This window comes from Rhodamnia argentea, chromosome 1, assembly GCF_020921035.1.
Source record: "Rhodamnia argentea isolate NSW1041297 chromosome 1, ASM2092103v1, whole genome shotgun sequence".
Taxonomy (NCBI): Eukaryota; Viridiplantae; Streptophyta; class Magnoliopsida; order Myrtales; family Myrtaceae; genus Rhodamnia; species Rhodamnia argentea.
This window is the reverse complement of record NC_063150.1, coordinates 33,972,335-33,994,263: the sequence shown is the minus strand read 5'-3', so window position 1 is coordinate 33,994,263 and position 21,929 is coordinate 33,972,335. Positions and strand designations below refer to the sequence as shown.

The window sequence follows — 21,929 nt, the reverse complement described above, 5'->3', positions numbered from 1 at the left end:
CTTCATTCCTTCCTTCTTTCTTCTCATGGTTTTGGTTTCAGTTCTCCATTCTTGTCCGCAATAATGTCTTGTCGCACTGGTTTTGAGAAAGTAACTTTGGCAAATTCATTTGTTCCGACATAAGTAAGACGTGTTTTTTATCCAAACGAAAAGCATCGTGACAGTAATCTTCGGTCCTTGTATGTTTTCATCTTAACACGATTAGTAAAGAATCTATGGAGATGTACATAATCACAAGAGCGTGGCCCTCTCACGAACCCCAATTCCACAGAAATTATTTTTCAAAGAAGCAAACTTTAATATCCAGAGGAATCGTATCCCAGTCCTTCATTTTTCGTCTCCAAACTTTTTCTCCACCTTACAAAAAAATATAAAGAAGAGGAAGAAGAAGAAGAAGAAAAAGCGCAAACACCCTCCAAAAATCTGCCACCATGTTCTTGCTATCTTCCCCGTGAGCATGAGCGCGTGAACGAACAGTTTCAAAAGGTTGTCCCTTTTGCTCTTAACTGTGTCCGAGTCCTCTTTCCCTTTTGCCCGGTTTTGTACAGGCACAGAAACCATTGTTTCCCTCGTTTTCTCCTCCTCTCCAACGAAATAAATCCGCTGTTGAACTTGAAACTCAGCCTCTTCACATGGCTGTCCAACTCTCTGAAGTCTTTCCTTCATCTTTTCGATAGCTTTCGTCTTCCCCTTGCTGGTTTTCACTTAAAGCTCCAAACTTTCTTTCTGGGCCATCCTCTTTCTGCTTGGAAATGCCACCGGATTACTTCCCTCTGCGGTGGGAGAGCACCGGCGAACAGTGGTGGTACGCCTCGCCCATCGACTGGGCGGCGGCGAACGGCCTCTATGACGTGGTCAGGGAGCTGCTCCACCTGGACCCCAACCTCCTCATCAAGCTCACCTCCCTACGCCGCATCCGCCGCCTCGAGACCGTGTGGGACGACGACACAGCGGTCGGCGACGTGGCCCGGTGCCGCGCCACCGTGGCGCGCAGGCTCCTCCTCGACTGCGAGCCACGGAAAGGCAAGGGCGAGAACTCGCTTGTCCGCGCTGGCTACGGCGGGTGGCTCGTGTACACGGCCGCCTCGGCGGGCGACCTCGAGTTCGTGAAGGAGCTGTTGGAGAGAGACCCTTTTCTGGTGTTTGGAGAGGGAGAGTATGGGGTGAGTGATGTTTTGTATGCTGCTGCTAGGAGCAAGAATGTTGGGGTTTTCAGGTTCTTGCTCGAATCTGCGGTTTCACAGGGGAACGGATTGAGTGGTGGTGAAGGTGATGGGGACAGAGGTTTTAGGTGGGAGATTATGAACAGAGCTGTTCATGCAGCTGCCAGAGGAGGGAATGTGGAGATTCTGAGGGAGCTGATTGATGGTTGTTCTGATGTTTCGGCGTACAGAGATTTGCAGGGCTCTACTGTGTTGCATAGTGCATCTGGAAGAGGGCAAGTTGAGGTTAGGATATATTTTTTTCTCGTTATTCTTGTGGGATTTCTTTGTTTTCTGGATTACATTTGAAGATTTTCGTTTCATGCTTTGGCTGGTATATGAATTGGTCATTGGATTCTGAGGCTGATAATGGTGGTAGTTCATAGTTTGGTGACTTGCAAAAGTGTGGTTACAAGAGAAGATCTTTTTGTCTTCTTGGCGAAACTCTCTTTATCTTGACTGCAATTAAGATGCCATGCTTCTTTTGGTCAGTGATAATCTTGGGAGTTTGGTTGCTTGTGTGATTTGAAGTTATTGAATAGGGGGTGGAGAGCTGACTCAAATTGCGCTGGAAATGCTTCGGTATTTGTTGCTTTATGGATGTCTTAAGTGGGATACATTGTGCTCTGTTGTGTATAGCAAAAAACTGCTTGTTTCCAAAGACCAACTCAGCTTCATGCACATCTCTATATGCTTTGTGAGTAAGCGATTTGATGCTTGGACATTACGTGCTAATTGAAGCGTTCCACCTTGACAAATGCCTTTGTGATGCTTTTTCTGCGTAACATTTTGTAGCCGCCAAAAGCAGATGACCTATGATGCTGTGGTTTTAGAGTCGTTATTTCACATTTTTAAGTTCGTTTGGTGTTGATATGTGAAATGTGAGAATGGCCCTTGACGACTTTTTGTGCTAATGGTAAGAAACCCGATGCTCATTGACTAGTCGATCAGAGCATTTCTGAGAGAAACACCCAGCACCTCAACTATCAAGGAGCGCATCAGCATCGTGCTTTTTGAAGATTTCAATCTTTACGGCATATAAGTGGGGCATCAGAATGATCAATGAGACTGTATCTAGACACTGCTATCGTGACTCGTCAATTTTGTGTTTTCTGTTTTTCTTTGAAAGAGTCTTACTGTAGCATGTGAAGTCTCTTTTTTTTTTTTTCGACTTTAAACTGGGACAAAGAAAATTCTTTTCATTCGCTGGTTTACCGACCCTTTTATGGCAATGAAATCCCCTGAGCATTCAATCACAGATTCCCACATCACCACAGGCTTTATTTGGGACTACCGTTGTGAACACTTACGCGTGTTTTTGCTGGCTGCAGGTTGTTAAGGATCTAATAGCATCCTATGATATCATTAACTCAACAGACAATCATGGCAACACAGCATTACATGTGGCTGCTTACCGGGGTCATTTAAGTGTAGTAGAGGTCCTCATTCTCGCATCTCCCTCTCTGGCCTCTGTGATGAACAGCTATGGCGATACTTTCCTTCATCTTGCTGTGGCAGGTTTCCGCACTCCCGGATTCCGAAGAGTTGATCATCAGATCAAGCTTATGAAGCAGTTGTTATGTGGAAAGATCATAAATATCGAAGACATCATTAATGTGAGGAACAACGATGGAAGGACTGCCCTTCACATGGCTGTAACCGAGAATATCCAGACAAGTCTGGTGGAACTGCTGGTGACTGTTCGTTCAATCAATTTGAATGTCCGGGATTCTAATGGAATGACTCCGCTAGATCTTCTCAAGCAGCGGCCCATGTCAACATCTTCCAACATTTTAATAAAGCAGTTGATTTCTGCTGGGGGGATCACCAACTGTCGAGACCGCAAAGTTAGAAATGTGCTTGCTTCTCATCTTAGAGAGCAGGGCGTTGTGCATAGCCCAGGAACTTCATTCAGGATTCCTGACGGAGAGATCCTTTTGTATGCTGGGGTCGATAGTGCATGTGGGTCCCATTTCAATTCGGGCCTGCTGGAGTACGCCAGCTGCGTGAGTGAAATAAGCGACATACATTCTGGTAACTTGTCTGAAAATAAGATGGGGAATTCACTAAATCGTAGTGGGAGGCGCCTGAAGTTTCTCTTTGGTTGGGCCGGGAGGAAAGAAAGAAATGCCATTAAGGTGGAGCTTAGAAATGACAACGACGACGATTCTTTCGAGTCTGTCAAAGTAAGTGGCAGTTTCAAGGATCACCCGATCTCACTCCGACAACGGTATTCGAAGCAAGCATCCCTTCCAAACAATAAGAGGACTTACTCTTTGGGGGCTGATTTTCCAAGTCCTTCCACGAGAAAGAAGTACACCACGGGCCTTATGCACGGTGTGCTTCAAGCGAGGCCACAATTTTGGCAAGCTGATTCCGGTCCAAGCTCTTATGCGGGGTCATCCGTATCTTCACCTATGTCGGTTGACGCCAGACAGAATATTAACGTCTTGAGAGCGTCAGGGTCGATTAAACCCTCGAATGACGGCAGCGCCCCAGGGAGGGACCAGAACAAGACCTCGCTCAACAGGAGGCTGATGAATCAGTATTTCTGCTTCGGTGCACAACGTCTAGCCACTGAAGATTCTATCGAGTCTGCACCGGAATATCAAGCCTATGAGCAAGCATTAATGGTATGATTTCGCTTCCTTGGAACAGTACAGTACTAGCGGGTTTTCCCCTCGGTAAGATTGGATTAAGACATTCCGAGAGATCACGATATATTGTTGATTCCTTAACCTCCCTTTGTAATAATAAACATGAAGCTCTTAGGAGTTTTTCGGCACAGTAAAACGCACGTGGCGGCGATGTCCCGAGGTTGGTCGAATAAATAATGTTATGAAGAGCAAGATTGTGAAACATGTAATGTAAATTGTATGTGCAGTAGGCTCTGTATGGAGTTAGGTTTGTTCCCAGGTCATGTAAATGGAATGGACCCAAGATTGCGGAGTGATGATTGACGTGCCTACTTCGCTCGTGTAGGTTCCTCGTTTTAAGCAACAGCCCATGTTATCTGTAGTTTTAGCTGGGAATGACGATTATCGACAGGTACAAATCACATGTCGTCTCAGCGCGGCTAGGTTGGTCTCTCAACATATCAGGAAATGGCGCGGCGGAACAGGGTTCGTCTCGAAAGACTTCAGGAAAAATCTATCAAAAAAGTAAAAAAAAAAAAAAAAAACTATTGCATTTTTGTAAATTCAATTCAAAACTTTTCGATTTATGCCAATTCAATCCTAAACTTTTTGCGTATATGCTAATTCAGTCCGTCCTCGATATCCCCCCCCAAAAAAAAAAAGAAAGAAAGAAAAGAAAACAATCAATCCGGTCAATTTTGGTAGACCGACACCGACTTGAATAATTATTAATAATATTTTAACATTTTCTTCAAATATATATTTTTATTTAATTTTCTCTCTTTTTTCTTTTTCTTTTTTCCTTTTTTCTTCCTCTAGCCAATCATCGGAAAAAAGAAGAAGGAAAACACAAAAAATTTGAAATATATTAAAAAATTGTCCACGTCAATGCCGGCCAATATGTACATCAGCGTTAGTCGGATGGACTAAATTGGAACAAATTGAAAATGTTCGGGACTGAATTGTCAAAATTAAAAGGTTTCGGATTGGATTGGCAAAAAAATGCAAAAGGTTTTAGGGCTGTGTCTTGATTCCAGCAACGGTGAAATTCAAAGCGAGCACGGACTTTGCACAGACAAAAATGCCTGCCACCTCCATTGAGAAGAAATTGGAAAAAAGAAGGCTGGAGCGATAATTCAACAAGGAAACCGCACCTGAAAATGTCGAATGGGTGGCTGTAAGAATCTTCAGGTTTCAGTTATAAGGCGTGTTACAGAGAGAGAGAGAGAGAGAGCGGGCGAGGCCAGCTTCCTGGTATATTCTTAGTAAAAGAGTGGGTGGCTAAATATGGCTTCTCTTTCGATTCCAGGGGTGATCTCTCTCTCCACCTCTCTCTATATATCTCACTCGTATCTTCATGCAGCAAGAACTCATCGTTCTGTGGTTTTTTCGGGTCCAGGGGAAGCTTGACGAACGCCTGCCTTTCCCTAACAATGGCCCAGGATCAGCCACGGAATGATGAATACGATGAGAAGGCGATCGACGATTGGCTTCCCATCACATCCTCCCGGAATGCCAAGTGGTGGTACTCAACCTTCCACAATGTCACCGCCATGGTCGGTGCCGGCGTCCTCAGCTTGCCTTATTCCATGGCTGAGCTTGGATGGTAATTATTTAACTGCCTCCCATGACCGGTTCTTCAGTTTTGATTTCTGTCTTTTACGACCATTACCATAGGCAGTTGCACCTTAAGAAAGCCCATTAGGCATGATCCTTTTCTTCCAAAGGTAGCTTTTGACCTGAAAAATCTTCAGGATCCTTGATGCCGGGATGTGAATTCTTTACATAATCTACAGTTCATCAGCTTGAAACTCAAATTTACATCTAGGTTGCTCTATCTAGAACTTTTGGCTCGATTGATCCCCACCGATGCACGAGCAAAATGCAGCAAACAAATGACATCATTTTACATCTGGATTGCTCTGTCTTGACATTGTCCCTTTCCCTTTTTTTTATCCTCTGTTTTTCTGGACATTGGATGACGGGATGTCATTGCAGGGGACCTGGTGTGACTCTGCTCATCCTATCATGGGTTATCACCCTGTACACGCTGTGGCAGATGGTGGAGATGCACGAGATGGTGCCGGGGAAGAGGTTCGACCGGTACCACGAGCTGGGCCAACACGCCTTTGGCGAGAAGCTGGGCCTGTGGATTGTGGTCCCTCAGCAGCTGCTCGTCGATGTCGGGGTCTGCATCGTGTACATGATCACTGGAGGCAAGTCCATCAAGAAGATCCACACCGTTCTCTGCGCCGATTGCCAGCCCATCAGGACCTCCTACTTCATCATGATCTTTGCCTCCATCCACTTTGTCCTATCCCACCTCCCCAACTTCAACTCCATCTCTGTTGTCTCCTTGGCTGCTGCAGTCATGTCCCTCAGGTAAGGCACAAAAACAAGCTAGTCTCTATATTTGTTCATGAGAGAAACCTTCAACTTCCGAGAGCGGACCATATGAGCTTTAGCTTGTGCATCAAGAAAGGAACGAAGGGTCTTTGACATATTTTTCAGGAGTCTGGTAATCTACATCAACCCCGCGCCTGCATCTTTCTTATTTGTTTTTTGCGTGCACACAGCTACTCCACCATTGCCTGGACAGCATCTCTGCACAAGGGAGTGCAACCAGATGTGGACTATTCGTTAAAGGGAGATAAACAAACCGTAGTGTTCAACTTCTTCAGCGCGCTGGGCGATATTGCCTTCGCTTATGCTGGCCACAACGTGGTGCTGGAGATCCAGGCCACCATTCCCTCCACTCCAGAGAAACCCTCGAAGAAGCCCATGTGGAAAGGCGTGGTGTTCGCCTACATCGTTGTGGCCATCTGCTACTTCCCCGTGGCCCTAATCGGCTACTACGTGTTTGGCAACACAGTGGATGACAACATCCTCATCACTCTGCAAAAGCCCAAGTGGCTCATTGCTGCTTCTAACTTGTTTGTGGTCATCCATGTCATTGGTAGCTACCAGGTGAGCAGGCCCCAATGATTTGCTTCGGCTTTTTTTTTCCTGTTGAAAAAAATTGCGTCCCATGCTAAGGACTATTTTCCTTACACTCCGCGACGCTTTGTGGGTACAGATCTACGCGATGCCAGTTTTCGACATGATGGAGACCTTTCTCGTCAAGCAATTGCGCTTCAGGCCTTGCTTCACTCTCCGTTTCGTCACGCGTACAGTTTATGTCGGTGAGTGACTCGAAAAGCTTACCTGTTTTCTATGCATGGAACTTCTGAATCTGAAAGTAGGGACTTAAGTGGGTGTTTCCGGGAAAAAGTCGGAGCTGTTTTTCTCCAATGCAACTAACTATTTTTTCTGGTCTTCCTTGCTCAGCACTCACAATGTTCATCGGTATCTGCATCCCCTTTTTTGGTAGTCTCCTCGGCTTTTTCGGCGGGTTTGCTCTAGCTCCGACAACCTACTTCGTAAGTGAAAGCAAAATCGCTTCATCTATTATGAACCGCTCTCTTAGAAAATTTAGCAGATACATCAGAAAATTGATATCTGTCCAATTTCTATAGCTCCCCTGCATCATGTGGCTCTGTATCTACAAACCGAGGAAATTCAGCTTGTCATGGTGTACCAACTGGGTATGCACAAATTCTCATGGATACATACTCACTTACTTTGACTGCAAATTCGTGGTCGCTTTGCTGATTTAGCTTCATCTTTTATGCACTTCAGATTTGCATCATACTCGGCATGATGCTGGTGATTCTCGGACCAATTGGTGGCCTCAGGCAGATCATCATTTCATCAAAAGATTACAAGTTCTTCTCATAAAGGCTTTCGCTCTAAAGGGGTGGAGGATCGACTAACCTTGACGATTATGATGACATAATGATGGCAATTATACAATGATCGAGGATTAGTTTGTGACAGTCTCTTTGTTTACATATGCTGACGTTTGTATAATCATCTGGCTTGATTTGGGAGGACCATATTCTAGTTACGATAAGTCTGTGTGTACATAAGGTCAAAGCGCACATTTGACTTAGCTATCATGGAAAACAAGGACGTTTAGAGAAAGCATGTACGTATGTATGTCTCCGTTTCAGATCCAGCTGTTTATCGAAACACTGAATTCATAAGAACGCTCGCAAAGTTTTCCAAAGCAGCATTAATCACTTTGGTGTACAGCAGTCGAATGTCCGAAGAAATTTGACTTCAACACAATGCCTGTGCAAGAAATTGGCAGATGGTTTTGCTTCAATCCAAATTTGGAGTTGAGGCAGAAGATGGAAAATATTCCTGGAACTTGCTGCAAATCACTTCTTCCTGATTGAGCAGAAGATGACCACACAGTTGGTATTTCATGAACATGTCAAACATGACAAATGACTCTGTGTGATCAACTGCAGCCTATAATCTCAAAACTTGCCTAAAAAAACCTCGTTACTGTCCATCCTAAGCAAAATAAGTTTTCAACATGGGTTTCAAATGTCATACCACTGGTCGTTTGTGAATTCCTACCCATAGGCTAAGCTCTGCAGTTGGAAGTTCTGTTCAGGCTTCTATAAAGCAGGTATAATACTCTACATGACCGTTCCGCCATCCATGGTCAAGACCTGCATAGCGACATCCAGTCAGCAAGCGAAAAGCGAACCAAGGATAAAACACCGTGATGAAGTCTGCTGCTGGGGTGGTAAAGGAAAAAGGCAGGAAGAGCAATTCCTTTACCAGTCCCATAATGTAGCTGGCTGCACGGTCAAACGGCCAGAAATTCACCCGCCAGCACCTTCTGCTGGCTGTCCATACCTTCCTCAACTCATAAAGATTGACTAACATCAGAACAGAAGTCTCACATACTCTTTGACGAAATTAATTTGAAGGGCTATTCTTAGTTTTGACGACACGACATAGGTACGAGGATTCTTCCATTCCGGGGATATGAATTCTCTCGATCCCTCCCCAACCCCAAAGCCACCAAAACTTTCCCGAGTATAGTGAAATACCTTCTTAACCAAGTATCAAATAAAATTCACACTTCAGCATAAATGTTATGTGATCTCCTGTATATGTCCCCAACAGTAACAGGACTGGAACTTCCCTAGATCAGCAATTCCTTGGTGAATTACCACTAACAAATAACGGGCAGCCACTCCTTGCACATCTCACCCAGGGGAATCGTCTCCAAGTTTTTTCTTTCGACTCCTTCCCCGAGTTTGGCGGCCATATCAGACACAATGAATCCTGGAACAATAGCATCAGCCTAGGGGAAAAGATGTCGCTAGAAGTAAGCCGACTGCAGCGATCAAACAAGGGGAAGAACCGACTACACTCTTAATAAGATAGAGAATAAGCAATGACAAGAAGTGAAAAGCTTACGTTGATGTTTCGGCTTGCATGTTCGTTTGCTACAGTCTGTGTGAGGCCTGAAGCTTCACAGTCAGCATCGTGCGCTATATGACTCTTGCAACAAGAGCCCCTTAAAACTGTGGCAACTCTTTGCTCATGACAAAGGCATTACCGAAAAGAGAAGAAATCGCGAATGGAGCAGAAACTCAGCAATTCACAGCCAAAAGAAGCTGCATGCCGAGTGCACAAAGGCGAGAGAGAAAGAATCCGTTCCTAAGCAATCGAGCTTCTGCTCAGGTGCTGGAGCCAACTCTATCGGGATCCTGCTGAGAATCTTGACTAAAAATTCTGCGGCGAAAACCCGAGCCTCGGGGACATTTGAACTCTCCAAGCCGGTTTCGCAATTTGGCCTGAGCTGAGGGCAGCAGCACTCGGTCCAACGACAGTGGCCATCAGAGATCCTGCGAGAGCTCGCAGCATCTGATTCAGACACGGAGGAGAAGAAGAAGAAGAAGAAGAGAGGGAAGACGGAAACTAAATGATTAGGATGAAGAAGACGTGGTTTCTGAGCATTCGGCAGTCGGGATTGTGCCGAGATGGGCAATGGAAACGAAGCTCAGGTCGTTCGTTCAAAGAGTTAGTTACAACGTTGGAAACACATAACAATCGCACGTCCGTTACGCCTCCAGGCTCTAACAACAATACCGAGCGATCATTGGCAACATAGAGACTAATTTAAGCTAATAAAAAGATAACAAATATCCATGAAGACAAAGGGCTTTGATTTGATATTAGAAACAGAGCCAGTAGTAAAATGATTCAAAAGGATAACTGGGAAATTTAGGTAGAGCATATTTTCATCTGAGAAACTTCCAATGCGTAAATCAATTACTTTCTTTAAGAATGGCGGGCTCCTTGTTTTCACAGAAAATACACGATAGCATCAACTAAACAAAGGTTAAATTAGAACGGACGGAATTATCGCTGGTGCTGCTCGGCGAGCTTAATCAAGCTATATGTCTCGGCGTCCGGCCTCGCGCCTCCTAGGATCATTCTTCTCAGGAGGTTGGGATCACAAGCCTTGGCCCTCAGATAAGCCTTTATCAATGTGTTGTACACGAAGGTATAGCGGGTGTATTTCGCTTGAGCAAGCTCCTCGAAATACTTCTCCGCATTGATGACGTCGCCCTTCTCCGCGAATATCTCGACTATAGATAGCGTGGTCTCCAACCACGGGGTGGATTTCCTCACCCTTGCGCTTGTTGGCGACCGTGAACCCTTTTCCAGAGTCCTCAGGGCTTCGTTTACTAAATTCGCTTTCATACAACCTAACCCGAGATGGCGGTAAGTAATGGCATTCGGCTTGCACCCATTCGCGACCATCTCTTTGAATAGAGCAGAAGCTTTATTAACGGAGCTGTGCTTGCAATACACAGACATGAGAGAGTTGTATTGCTCTGTTGATTTCAACTCTTTCGTCGACTTCATCTCTGACCAGAGCTCCTCAGCTCGAGAAAGTTGTCCAATCCTACCGAATGCTTCAATAGCCAACATATAACTCTTTGATCTAACATGGGGAAGATATTTCACAACACACCAAGTTCTTTCCAGCTCCTTATCCTTCCCAAGATATCCATACAATATGAGAAGGAGATCTAGTGTAGACCAGTTACTTCCTGTAGCAGATTTCTCTATAGACTCAACATAGGCCTCAGCAGCAGTGTATAACCTCGCCACAGCATGTGCAATAGCTAGCATGCAATAAGACACCTCGTTCGGCTCAACTTTCTTTCGATGCATCTCGCCGTATACCTTGACCAGACCTTCGATGTTATGTTCATTAGCCTCTATTTTCATAAGAATGTTGTACGTGGACACATGTGGGCCCACCTTATCGGCCTTCATTTGAGTTAGGATCTTTGGGATCATTTTCCTGCGGCCGGGGGAGGAATGGAGAACAATGAGGCGGTTGAAAACCAAGTGTGAGATAGCATAACCTAGCTCCCTCATTTTCTTCATGTACGTTAATGAAAGCCTTACAACACCTTTCTCTAAGCAGATAATCACAAAATTGTTGTAAACCAGCTCATTCTGAAACTCCATTGGAATTCGAGAGAAAAGACTCTCACCTCTTGATATCCCATGAAACCTTGTCGTGAATTCCAACAGATAAGAGTACTCCAGTTCATTTGGCCTATATGGTCTCTCGCGAATAACCCATTCCATCATCTGTAAAATGAATTTAACACAACAGCGAATTAAGCTTTCCGTATTCAGGCTACCTTGGATCCCAATATAGGACCATCTAGAGAAGGGTGCAATACTGCTTGAATTTTCTTGAACAAGGTAAAAAAGTAGGAAAAAAAGCTATTAAAAAACGTATGCCTTTAATATTACAGTTCAGCCCAAGAGAAGAAGAACATAGCCAAAAAGGATGCTACCGAACTGGTCAATCTTCATAGAATACAATGTCTCCATTTATTAGGACCAACACAAGTCGACCTTGTAGCTCTTACACTTCAAACATTTTTCAATATTTTCTAAAGAATCAACGATCGGGTGAAAATGAACCCTCTAGGGACTACTCATTTGATGCAAATAGCACATTTTGCCTTCAGCATCAAACTACCACCCACAAAATGAATTCAAGCAGAGAAGACATTCACCTCAAGAGCACGCTTGTTCATCTTCAGCTTCCTCAAACGATTAATAGCATGATATATTTCTCCTCTATGAATGGGGAAACCGTCCCCCATCCAACTCTGGAATGCACATCCAATTGGCTGTCCTCTAGGCAGCTTCTCGATTCTATAACAAAGGCATTCTGCTTCTGCTTTTACTGGCAGATTTCCTCCCGGAGACCTCTCAGTAGCTTCAGTGCAAAGGAAGCTGCGATAACTAAAAGGAAGCTGAGTGAACAATGAAGATATAGCATGTGCTCGACGATGGATCCCTTGAATGCACCGGCTGCTTGGCCCAAAAGCCAGGGCTAGCATGAGTTTCAGGATTTTCTTGCTCCTGTTGGCTGACAGTAGAGTAATCTTTTTTGCACCGTATCCCTCGCAACTGGAGAGTTGAGCTACGACTCACGTTACAAACCAACTAGTTAAGACCGTTTATAGTTACTAAACTTAAGAAAAAGTACATGTCTAAATCGGAGAGATGTACGCAAAATTTACCTAATCTTAGCCTGATATGATTCAACACAAGGTCACGGGCTGCAAATGATCCTAAGTCAGGACTAGATTCGATATGATTTCCTCGTGATTTACTTCCTCAGCCTAAAATCGCCATAATTATGCAGGTTACATCAACAATTTGGAAGGAAAAGGTCAACAGTTAGCAAAAAGCATAGCACTCGACAAAGTGAAAAATGAACGTCTCTGGAGCATTTCGTCGAGCACCGTCAATGCAGTCGTGATCGAGAGAAGATGAATTAATGAAGGGTGGTCAAGCAACCATATCCGTCACCGAAGCATTTCTGCAGCAACACCACCCCTGAATTACGTATGAAATTATCAAGCACAAGCAGTCATCACCAACTGTACAATTAACTGCAAAAGGGGGACCTTGAGGGGAAAAAACAATTCGCGGAGACTGTTGCCATTAAAGCACGCCAACTTCACTCCCGGAGATCCTCTCAATCTGCAACGAAACCCGAAATCACCAAGCCGAAATCCTCCAAACCAGCGCGCGTCAAAGAGGCCGCGAACTCACGAAAATTCCCGGTCAGGGCGGCCTTCGGACACCCACTCCGAGCTAGCGGAGGTCGATCAGGACGTCAAGTCGCGCCAACCGCAGATTTTTTAGCGCGTGGGATGCCGAACGACACCAGAATCTAGCAACATGAGGGGCGAGCAGATCGGAGAGTAAAGAAGAAATGGACTTTGCCCTCGCTCGCTCGCTCGCTCCAATTTTGGAAGAAGGGTCGGTGAACGAGCTGCGAGTGATGTTCGTGAAGAGTGGCATGGCCCGGGCCCCTCTCTCGGTCATGTCCGCGGCATATTCAGATTCGGCCTTTTCAACTGATGGCGGTATTTTCCAACCCAAACACACACACACACACACACACACACAAATGTTGGTAGTTTGATTTGTACTCCCGTGATAGGAAAACATATGGTTCCGATCTCCGACGAGCATACGGAAGCCTGAGGGCCGCCCTAATAGGATCGCACGGCAGTGCCTTTTGGCTGCAATAGGGCTTTTATAATTTGAATCCATAATTTATTGATAGTTTGGGCATGAATCTATGAATAACTATTCAATGACTTAGGACTTTCTCGCCTTTCGGGTTTTCTTGTGCTGTCTATATAATCTTTCCCTTAAAATTGAGAGTTGAAATAAAAAGTGGGATATGATAATTATAGTAGAAAACTATGCGGTTTGTAGCCGTGAATCTCGATAAATATGATTTCTTTATTTCTCTTTCTCGCCTTTACTTTTTATTTCGTTGTGTTTGTATGCTTAGTCCTAACACGAACATACTTCGTTTTTTGCAACATTGGGCATTGGTCCGTATCATTGAAATTTTTTTTATTGAAGCGGCCGGGAGCAATGAGCGTGTAATTCTCGAATCAAACGAGCCAGATCAAGTCATGATTAGGCCAAAATGAACCTATTGCTTCTTTATGTACAAGCATGTAATTCATGGTCAGATTGGGGCATATCGAGCATCGGAAACTTTTTTGCGCGTGAATATTTCGATCTGTCGTGATCCGTATGTACTTATATGCTGAATTAACTATTTTGGATCGGTTCTTTTATGTAATTTTTTGTAAAATTTTTATTGTTCTACTTAACATTTGTTAAGATTCTTTTGACTAATTCTCTTTCTTTATGCACTTATTAGATCTGTTAAAATGGGCCATCAACCTATTTTTCAACCCGGATAATAGGCTGAGTTGTTATAGGAGTTGGTTTTATTCAATAAATGAGTCATATATTAATTTAAGCATAATTATTAAATTGATCATATATTGGTTTACAACTTATTTAAACCTAGAGCCGTCAATATGGGTCAATGACCCATTTTTTACCCATATTTTGTATAAATGGATTGTATATGAGTTCTAAGATTTTAAAGAGCCGAATGAAAATGGGTCCAAAAAATTTAAGTTGAATCGGATGGATAAAAAATGGATCACACACTTAAACCTATTTTCGACCCATGAGGGTAGCTCCCACAAGTTGCAAATGGGCCTAGGGCCTAAAAGGCTCAACTTGGTTATTATTATTTTTTAATTTTCTATTTTTATAAGTGAATGAAAAAAAATCATAAAAGAAAAATATAATTAAAAAATTATAAAACCTGTTGGTCGACCGTCCGTCGCCATCTTGACCGCCGCCGACCGCCGCCACCGCCATCGCCGTTCGTTGTCGTCCATTGCTGTCTGTTGCGGCTCGCAGCCGTTCGTTGCCCACCGCCGCCATCTACTGCCCGTCGCAAGAGAAAAATGAAAGAAAAAATAAAATAAAAAATAATTTTAATAATAAAATATTTTTGAATAAAAAATATTTTGAAAAAAAATAAAAAGATTTAAAAAAAAGGAAAAAATTTCACTAGATTTTTTATTGCATGAAAATATTTAGTAACAACATTTTTTTATTTTATTTGTTAGTTTTTTTATTGTTTAATTTGCTTTTTTTATTTGATGTGAAGTTTTTATTTGATAACATATACATGTGAAGAGCTTAAAATATAGTAAATGAGTTATATAGGTTTTCTTAGAATATTAGTGTGATTTGGTAATATGGGTCAAAACGGGTCGGGTCATGTATGGGTTGGTTACGAGTAGGATCGAGTATGGGTCATTGAATATGGATCAAAATGAATTAGACGTATCAATATGAGTTGGACCATATTCGACTCGACTTGACATGAACCTCCCATTTGACACATCTACTTAAACCCAATCCACCTCTATGGCTCTCTATCCATTTTCACTCTCTCGCCTTCACTCAATCCATAATTTCTCTTCTTCTTCTTTTTATCAAAACTCTCACATCGGTTTGGATATGAGGTTTTTTAGATTAGATTAAATATGGAAGTGCTTGAGAATATGAATCAAATCAAGTATGGGCCACTAAATTTGCAATGCAATAAATAGGTCATAAACGAGTCAAATTGATCTATAGGTCGGGGTCATAACCCCAATCCGACCCATCCGTTTGATAGGTCTAGCACTTACAATACTCGTAGCTATCCGCACTCAGGTTCTATGGAGGGTTTGCTCTCTCTCCAACAACATTCTTGGTAATCCAGAGCAAAATCGCTTCATTTCCTTGCCTACCGCTCACTTGACAAGTGCATTGTATCCCCAAACCGAGTAGGATTCAGCTTGACATGGTGTACCGGCCTGGTAAGCAGTAAATTGTTGTGGATACATACCTACTTCCTCAGCAAATTCTTGGTTGATTTACCAATTTAGCTTCATCTGCCATGCGCATCGGATTAGCATCACTATCGGTGTCATGCTGCCGAGTTGTGGACCAAGTGGTGGCCTAAGGCAGATCATCCTTTCGTCAAAAGAGTACAAGTTCTTCTCATAAAGGCTTTCGCCCTAAAGAGGAGGATCGACTAGCCCTGAGGATTATCATGGCCTGACGATGACAATGTAGACGACTGTAGGACGATCGGTTCACGGAGTAATAAATTGCTACAGTGTCTTTGTTCATAGTAATACAATATTGCCGCTTGATTTGGTAGGAATGATTGTGTTCTTGTCTTGGCAAGTCGAAGCACGCCTTGCGACTTAGCTATCATAAGAACAGGGACGGGTACTGAAAGCATGTATGTCTCTCCATGTTTGAGATCCAACGATCTCTCCAAGAATGCTCGCAAAGTTTTTTAAGGCAGCATTGATCACTGTGGTTACCAGCAGTTGGATCATCCGAAGAAATTTGAACTCTACGCACAGCCTATGAAAGAAATGCAGATGGATTTTACTTCCATCCTAATTTGGAGAGAAGATTTGGGGTTGAAGGAGAAGACGAACAAATTCCCTAGACTTGTAATTCAAGACAGCAAATTTCACCTTCCTGATCGAGCTAAAAATGACCATACAATGGTATTTCATGAACAAGTATGTCAAACATGACAAATGGTTCTGTGTGATCAGTTGAAGCTGATAATCTCAATTCTCGCCTCAAAAACCTCATTATTGCCCATCCTAAGGAATTATAAGTTTTCAACATGGGCTCAAATGTCATACCACTGGTCACATGTGAATCCCTGCCATGTAGGCTATGCTCTGCAATTATAAGTTCTATTCAGGCTTCAACAAAGCAGGTATAATACTCTACATGACCATTCCACCATCTATCGTGAAGACCTGCATATTAACATCCAGTTGTTAAGCAAACCAAAGATCAAACACCGTGATTTGGGTTGCAGGGTGGGGTTTGTGTTTGGGTTTGGGTTTGGGTTTGGGGGGAGGATTTGTGTGTGTGTGTGTATGTGTGTGTGGAGGGAGAGGGGGGAGGAGGGGTTAAACAAGCGGGAACAGCAATTCTTTTACCTGTCCCGTAATGTAGCTGGCTGCAGGATTGATGGCCAGAAATTCCACCAGTCCAGCAACTTCTTCTGGCTTTCCATACCTTCCTGAAAGCGTAAATATGACCAACATCAGAACAGAACTCTCACATACTCTTTGATGAAGTAAATTTTTGAAGGGCTACTCGTTAAGTCAACACAGCACGGATACGAGGTCTAATCTTCTTATTCGACGTTCCAGCAGTGGTTATCGATACTCTCAGTCCCTCCCGAACCCTAAAGCTACCAAAAATTTCCTGAGTAAAACGAGTATCTTCCTAACTATGTATCAAATATAATTCGTAATTCACCATAATTGTTATTAGGATTTCATGTAATGTCCTCAGAAACAGTTAAGAGGACTGGAACATCCCTAAATCAGCGATTTTTTGGTGTGATTCCACAAAGAAATTGCAGGCAGCCACTCCTTGCATATCTTACCTAAAGGAATTGTCTCCAAGATTTTCTTTTCCATTTCTTCCCCAAGTTTGGCAGTCATATCAGATGCAATGAACCCTGGAGCGATAGCATTAACCTGGGGAAATAATGTTGTTAGAAAGTAAGCTGACTGCAGTTTTCATTCGGTCAAACAAGGGGAAAGACTGACTACATTCTTAATTAGACATAGAGTAAACAATGACAAGATGTCAAAAGCTTACATTGATGTTTCGGCCTGCATATTCTCTTGCTACAGTCTTTGTTAGGCCAATAACCCCCGCTTTTGCAGCACTGTAGTTGGCCTGCCCAACATTACCCACAAGGCCAACAACTGATGCAATGTTTACTATCCTTCCCTGCAAATTCGGCCTCCATTTAGATGTCACCAGACCATATACTAAACGTCATAATTCCAATTGAGGGCATCATACTAATGAATAAGAAGATCAAACTCAGCCAACAGGCCGCCTTTTTTCAAGGGCAGAAGCTCCGTAATCACAGATGAAAAGCCAGGATAGGGATGTTATGTTACCTTTCTTTTCTTCATCATAATTTTAGCTGCTGCCTGGAAAAGAAGTCTTATTTTTGTAAGTGATCAAAAAAACCATTTACAAGAAAAAATAAATCTGACAAGTACACAAACCTGAGTGCAGAGGAAAACACCAGTCAGATTCAGATCAATGACCTCCTGCCATTGGGCTATCTTCATTCTCATCAGTAACCCATCCCGAGTGATCCCTGCAACCATGGCGGATACTTTATTTTGCATATGACGCATAGAACTCACTGCTTCTCTACTCATAAAATGCTAAAAAATTTAGTCTTTTTAGTGATGTTCTCCAAATTCGAATGGTGATAGTTTATTCGAACAAAAGAACTTCTAATTATTAGAATGTTTAATGTCTGTTATCACCCCCAAAAAATAAAAATAAAAAGTGAAACAAGCATATAGCAGCAAGAGGCTTTCATGCTTTACCTGCATTGTTTATCAATACATCCACAGTTCCCCATGCATCCACCGCCTGAAAATGAGAATCGCAAAGCATAAAACAAGGTTCACCAGCATGTCACCATCATTCTAAAATTTTTACTTACAGTCTTAATCATAGCTTCGACATCAGCCTCTTTTGAAACATCCCCACCAAAAGTAAGAGCTTGACCACCACATGCCTCTATCTGGAAGAAAGGATGGACCAGTGTTGATAAGCTTAATCTAGCCAGCTAGGGATAGAAAGAGTACTTGCAAAGGATACGAGACTAAAAGAAAGCTTTCAATAGCAATTCTTTCGAACTCCACCAGATAGGTATGGGCGCAACATGGTAAAGGAGGAGGCAGAGTAGAGAAGATTTTTGTATGCTTAATACCTCTTTGACCACTTCATCGGCTTCCTTCGATGATCTGGCATAATTTACTAGGACCTGTGATGGCACAAGGGAGAACAACAATAGCATGACGGATGGCTTACTGAGAGTGTATAAAATACAGTTCAAATTAATCTGTCAGAATTATGCATGGCTTAATATACATGAAGTTTCAGAAAACTAAAAAAATAAAAAATAAAAAATAAAATAAAATAACAAGCCAGTAAGTGTCATAGCTTTTCTGCAAAAATGAAAGTGGCAGAGTTTCTTACATCTATTTCATGATCCAACATTTGGAGGTTCTAATACTATCAACCACATCAAAGTCTTTATAACATTTCTTGGAAATATCTTCTCTTTCAGCTTGTGGAGATTGAACAAAAAAATTAGAATGTGGATAGTCTGAACCAAAATACAAGACAGAAGTGCATCTACAAATGCATGCAAGGAGGAATGGCACGTGTGCACGCTCACACACAGACGCATGCACAAATCTTGCCTGTTATCAAGATATACTGTATCTTCAGAACCAACTCATGCAATCCCGTGATTATTTCAGAATGGCTCACTAAATAAGGGAGTCCGTAAACTCATATCAACATAGCCACTTTGCCAAGAGAAAACAGAGGATGTGCATAGGAAAAGATATCATTCATTTGCAGAGCAGACCATTCATAACGCGGTTTGCTAATAGTCAAAGCCTGTAGATTGAGAAGATCACACCGCACCTTGCAACCTGCTTTACCCAGTGATAATGCAACGGCTTTACCAATACCCCTGGAGGCGCCGGTAACTATCACGACCGGCGATTCTACGTTTTGAGCACCTTCTGTGCTCACTTTTTCGACAGTGGCAACCTGAGCTCTTACACCTGCTTGAACAATTAGTAAGGTTAACGACAGATTTATCCAGCACTAGAAGCCAGAGATTTGGGGCCCATGTTTTCCTGTACAACGAAGCCAAACCTCAATAGGTCACCACTTCCCTGAAGACAAACTCACATGAACGCAATTCCTACGCGAAGCTTGTGTTCCTTAGCCCCACACTCGCAAATTGCGGGGAAAAGAATACATCATCATTGCTAATCCTGTTAAATTGCACTTTCCACGGGAAACACAAATTACTGTTCCTATTTAGTAACTGCTCCTCATAATTTCCCACTCGTCAGCATCCCAATCATTCAACTGCATTTAAACTCAGAAACGAAAAATCCGCACACATCTTCCACAATCCAAGTGTTCCAGCACCCGTCACTTCACACCCCTTGGGCACTCCACAAGACACAGAAGCACAGAACAGAATGCCATGACTCTAAACGCCTGAAACTCAGTAGGACCGGATAAAACATAGCAAACACATTGCGCAAAGGCAAAACAAACGAAAGAATCAATACCGGCAATCAAGCTCCCGCTCCGGCAGCGAAGAGACGGCAGGCTCCGGAGCTGACTCGATCGGCCTCCGCCGAGAGCCGGGTTCACGCTCTGCTGCGGGAACCCGAGCATCCGACCACCGGAGCTCTCGGGCCGGCTGGCGACACGGCATGAGGCGAGAGCAGCAACGCTCGATCCGGCGACGGCGGCCATGAGAGATCCCGGCGAGAGCTCGCAGGTGCCCGAACCGAATGCGAAGAAAGGAGAAGAAGAGAGGAGTGAAGCCAGGAACGAAATGGTCGGGGAGGAGGAATTTTTGCAGAGTACATAAATGGGCGAGGGCGCGTGTCAGGGGGAGCCTCGGGAGGTCCGGAACTCCGGATTGCGCCGAGGGCGGCGATGGAAACGAAGTTGGGGTTCGTTATTTCAAAGAGTTGGTTATGACGCTGGGGGGTTTATTTCATGAATTAACTAAATAACACGCGACAAAATACAGCACATTTGAAAAATTCTATGAAATGAAATTATTACAATCATTTAAATACGTGGCATTAACATACCCTAATATAAAAAAAAAATCTCATATCGAAGAATTGATGTGGTGCGGATCGATTTAATATATCTTGATTGACTCATAATTCATTAGCCTAAGCTTTTTGAGTGAAGGTGGGTCCAATTAGATATATTGACAGGTTCGAGCAGATGTTTTGGACTTTAGATCCCAAGCTTTCCAATATTCGGAGAACACATTTTTACAAATGATTACTAAAGACTCCTACGTCCACGGCCTCGCTATTTCGGATTTGCATATATCTCTTTCCGTATCTTTGAAGAGCATGCATATCGGGACAAGATGCTTTGCTGAAATTGAAGCGGTTTAATTTGATTAATTTATAAAAGTAATTCATTCTCTTGAATAAGACGTGGGACGCTTAACACTATTGAAAATTGTCAAAATGAGAGCATGCTTGTGCTTGATACGGATTTCTTCCTGGTGCATTGGTGCCAATTTAGGCCTAAATTTTTTAATGATGTCAATTTAATCCTAAATCCTTTTATCTAAAGTCAATTCAATCCTTCCAACTAAGTTTGGATGGATATTGCTGATGTGAACGCCGGATGGCCTACATGGCACGGCTAGACCTGACGTGAATATTTTTTTCAATAATATTTTTCTAGTCTTATTATTTTCGTCCTTTCTTTTTTTCTTTGCCTTTTTTTTTCCAGGTTCATCCGGGGTAGACGGTGAGGCCAGCCATTGCCTGGGCCAGGAAGAATATATATATATATATATATATAATTGTCTAGGTTTAGGGCTTTCTTCTTCATTACACTGGCCTATGACAGGTGAAGATGTCTCTGAAGTGGGAGAAGAATATCACAGAACCAGCATTTCCTTTGCGATATTCTATCAGATGCAGATTGAGACATAAAGACATGATATAAATGGCTTTTTGTCTTCACGCCAGGGAAGGTCAAGTGACTGATTATTGTCGTTTTCTGTTCGGATGGAGGGAATTCGGTGCTGTTAACATGCGCATGACTAGATTTAAAGTTTCAGTTATCCATTTCAGTTTGTGATATCTAATCAGACTGAATATTTTGGGATAGGTTCATCTTATTGCCCTTTGCTTCGTTTATTAAACTTACCGAATTGTTTCTGAAGTCCGTGTCGAAACCGCAGACGATCGATGGATGTCACGGACGCGATCTTACTTATCAAGATTCAAAAACCACAGTACCGGGGTCGTTGTTGCCTAAAGTCTAGCCTCATCAATGCTTTGAGAAACAACAATCATCCTAGACGTTCTCCCAACAGATTCTAGGCAGCAAATGGTATGAGGATCGATGGGGTTGGGGAGTAACTTCGAGAAGCGGAAGAGGAAAGCATGCCGCACGCAATGTTTCTTTACTTCCAAAAAAGAACAAGGAATGTATGTGTAGTCATCGATATGGAAGTTTTGAAAACTAGCCCAAGAAAGCTCTATTGAAAGTTGTCGAATGATTCGATCCAAAAAAGAAAAAAAAAATTGTCCAATGATTGGTCTTTCTCAAAAAGTAAAAATAGAAAAGAAAAGGGAAAGCCAATGACGGA

The 21,929-nt window shown here is 42.9% G+C and overlaps 4 protein-coding genes and 1 long non-coding RNA gene across 9 annotated transcripts; 3 read left to right on the top strand and 2 right to left on the bottom strand.

Moving 5' to 3' along the window:
- Positions 1-310: 310 nt before the first annotated feature.
- LOC115738959 (ankyrin repeat and sterile alpha motif domain-containing protein 1B-like) lies at positions 311-4,155 on the top strand. Its single transcript, XM_030671778.2, has 2 exons — positions 311-1,448; positions 2,534-4,155. The coding sequence occupies exons 1-2, from the start codon at positions 753-755 to the stop codon at positions 3,839-3,841; spliced, it is 2,004 nt and encodes a 667-aa protein (XP_030527638.1). The 5' UTR covers positions 311-752; the 3' UTR covers positions 3,842-4,155.
- Positions 4,156-5,204: 1,049 nt separating this feature from the next.
- Positions 5,205-7,861, top strand: LOC115738962 (lysine histidine transporter-like 2). Its single transcript, XM_030671784.2, has 7 exons — positions 5,205-5,444; positions 5,837-6,220; positions 6,415-6,805; positions 6,915-7,020; positions 7,166-7,257; positions 7,354-7,422; positions 7,517-7,861. The coding sequence occupies exons 1-7, from the start codon at positions 5,272-5,274 to the stop codon at positions 7,613-7,615; spliced, it is 1,314 nt and encodes a 437-aa protein (XP_030527644.1). The 5' UTR covers positions 5,205-5,271; the 3' UTR covers positions 7,616-7,861.
- Positions 7,862-8,125: 264 nt separating this feature from the next.
- Positions 8,126-17,807, top strand: LOC125313602. Its single transcript, XR_007197263.1, has 4 exons — positions 8,126-8,136; positions 11,628-11,635; positions 12,273-12,277; positions 17,680-17,807. It is a non-coding gene; the product is annotated as an uncharacterized LOC125313602 (long non-coding RNA).
- LOC115738964 (3-oxoacyl-[acyl-carrier-protein] reductase 4-like) lies at positions 8,282-20,275 on the bottom strand. Of its 2 annotated transcripts, XM_030671787.2 has the most exons (12): positions 19,858-20,275; positions 19,193-19,335; positions 18,468-18,521; positions 18,198-18,278; positions 18,079-18,124; positions 17,746-17,840; positions 17,635-17,667; positions 17,324-17,458; positions 17,106-17,199; positions 16,651-16,733; positions 16,414-16,464; positions 8,282-8,337 (listed from the first exon to the last, which is right to left on the bottom strand). In XM_030671787.2, exons 1-11 carry the CDS (start codon positions 20,045-20,047, stop codon positions 16,432-16,434), a joined length of 987 nt encoding a protein of 328 aa, XP_030527647.1. In that variant the 5' UTR covers positions 20,048-20,275; the 3' UTR covers positions 8,282-8,337; positions 16,414-16,431. The 2 variants fall into 2 exon arrangements, with proteins under 2 accessions (XP_030527647.1, XP_030527646.1); XM_030671786.2 differs by lacking the exon at positions 8,282-8,337 and having other exon boundaries at positions 16,104-16,464; positions 19,858-20,274.
- Positions 9,963-12,659, bottom strand: LOC115738960 (pentatricopeptide repeat-containing protein At1g07590, mitochondrial). 4 transcript variants are annotated; one of them, XM_048273316.1, is made up of 4 exons: positions 12,310-12,655; positions 11,797-12,255; positions 11,260-11,359; positions 9,963-11,181 (listed from the first exon to the last, which is right to left on the bottom strand). In XM_048273316.1, exons 2-4 carry the CDS (start codon positions 12,124-12,126, stop codon positions 10,109-10,111), a joined length of 1,503 nt encoding a protein of 500 aa, XP_048129273.1. In that variant the 5' UTR covers positions 12,127-12,255; positions 12,310-12,655; the 3' UTR covers positions 9,963-10,108. The 4 variants fall into 4 exon arrangements, with proteins under 4 accessions (XP_048129273.1, XP_030527639.1, XP_048129264.1 ...); XM_030671779.2 differs by having other exon boundaries at positions 9,963-11,359; positions 12,310-12,659; XM_048273307.1 differs by having other exon boundaries at positions 9,963-11,359; positions 12,535-12,642.
- Positions 20,276-21,929: the final 1,654 nt, after the last annotated feature.

Coding starts and splice junctions, on each gene's coding strand:
- LOC115738959 (XM_030671778.2), top strand. CDS start 753: ATGCCACCGGATTACTTCCCTCTGCGGTGGGAGAGCACCGGCGAACAG. Junction 1,449..2,533: donor CTGGAAGAGGGCAAGTTGAG/GTTAGGATATAT, acceptor TGCTGGCTGCAG/GTTGTTAAGGATCTAATAGC.
- LOC115738962 (XM_030671784.2), top strand. CDS start 5,272: ATGGCCCAGGATCAGCCACGGAATGATGAATACGATGAGAAGGCGATC. Junction 6,221..6,414: donor GCTGCAGTCATGTCCCTCAG/GTAAGGCACAAA, acceptor GCGTGCACACAG/CTACTCCACCATTGCCTGGA. Junction 6,806..6,914: donor ATGTCATTGGTAGCTACCAG/GTGAGCAGGCCC, acceptor TTGTGGGTACAG/ATCTACGCGATGCCAGTTTT.
- LOC115738960 (XM_030671779.2), bottom strand. CDS start 12,126: ATGCTAGCCCTGGCTTTTGGGCCAAGCAGCCGGTGCATTCAAGGGATC. Junction 11,360..11,796: donor TGAACAAGCGTGCTCTTGAG/GTGAATGTCTTC, acceptor TTCATTTTACAG/ATGATGGAATGGGTTATTCG.
- LOC115738964 (XM_030671787.2), bottom strand. CDS start 20,047: ATGGCCGCCGTCGCCGGATCGAGCGTTGCTGCTCTCGCCTCATGCCGT. Junction 18,125..18,197: donor TCGAAGCTATGATTAAGACT/GTAAGTAAAAAT, acceptor TCTCATTTTCAG/GCGGTGGATGCATGGGGAAC. Junction 16,734..17,105: donor CTTGGAGACAATTCCTTTAG/GTAAGATATGCA, acceptor TTACGCTTTCAG/GAAGGTATGGAAAGCCAGAA.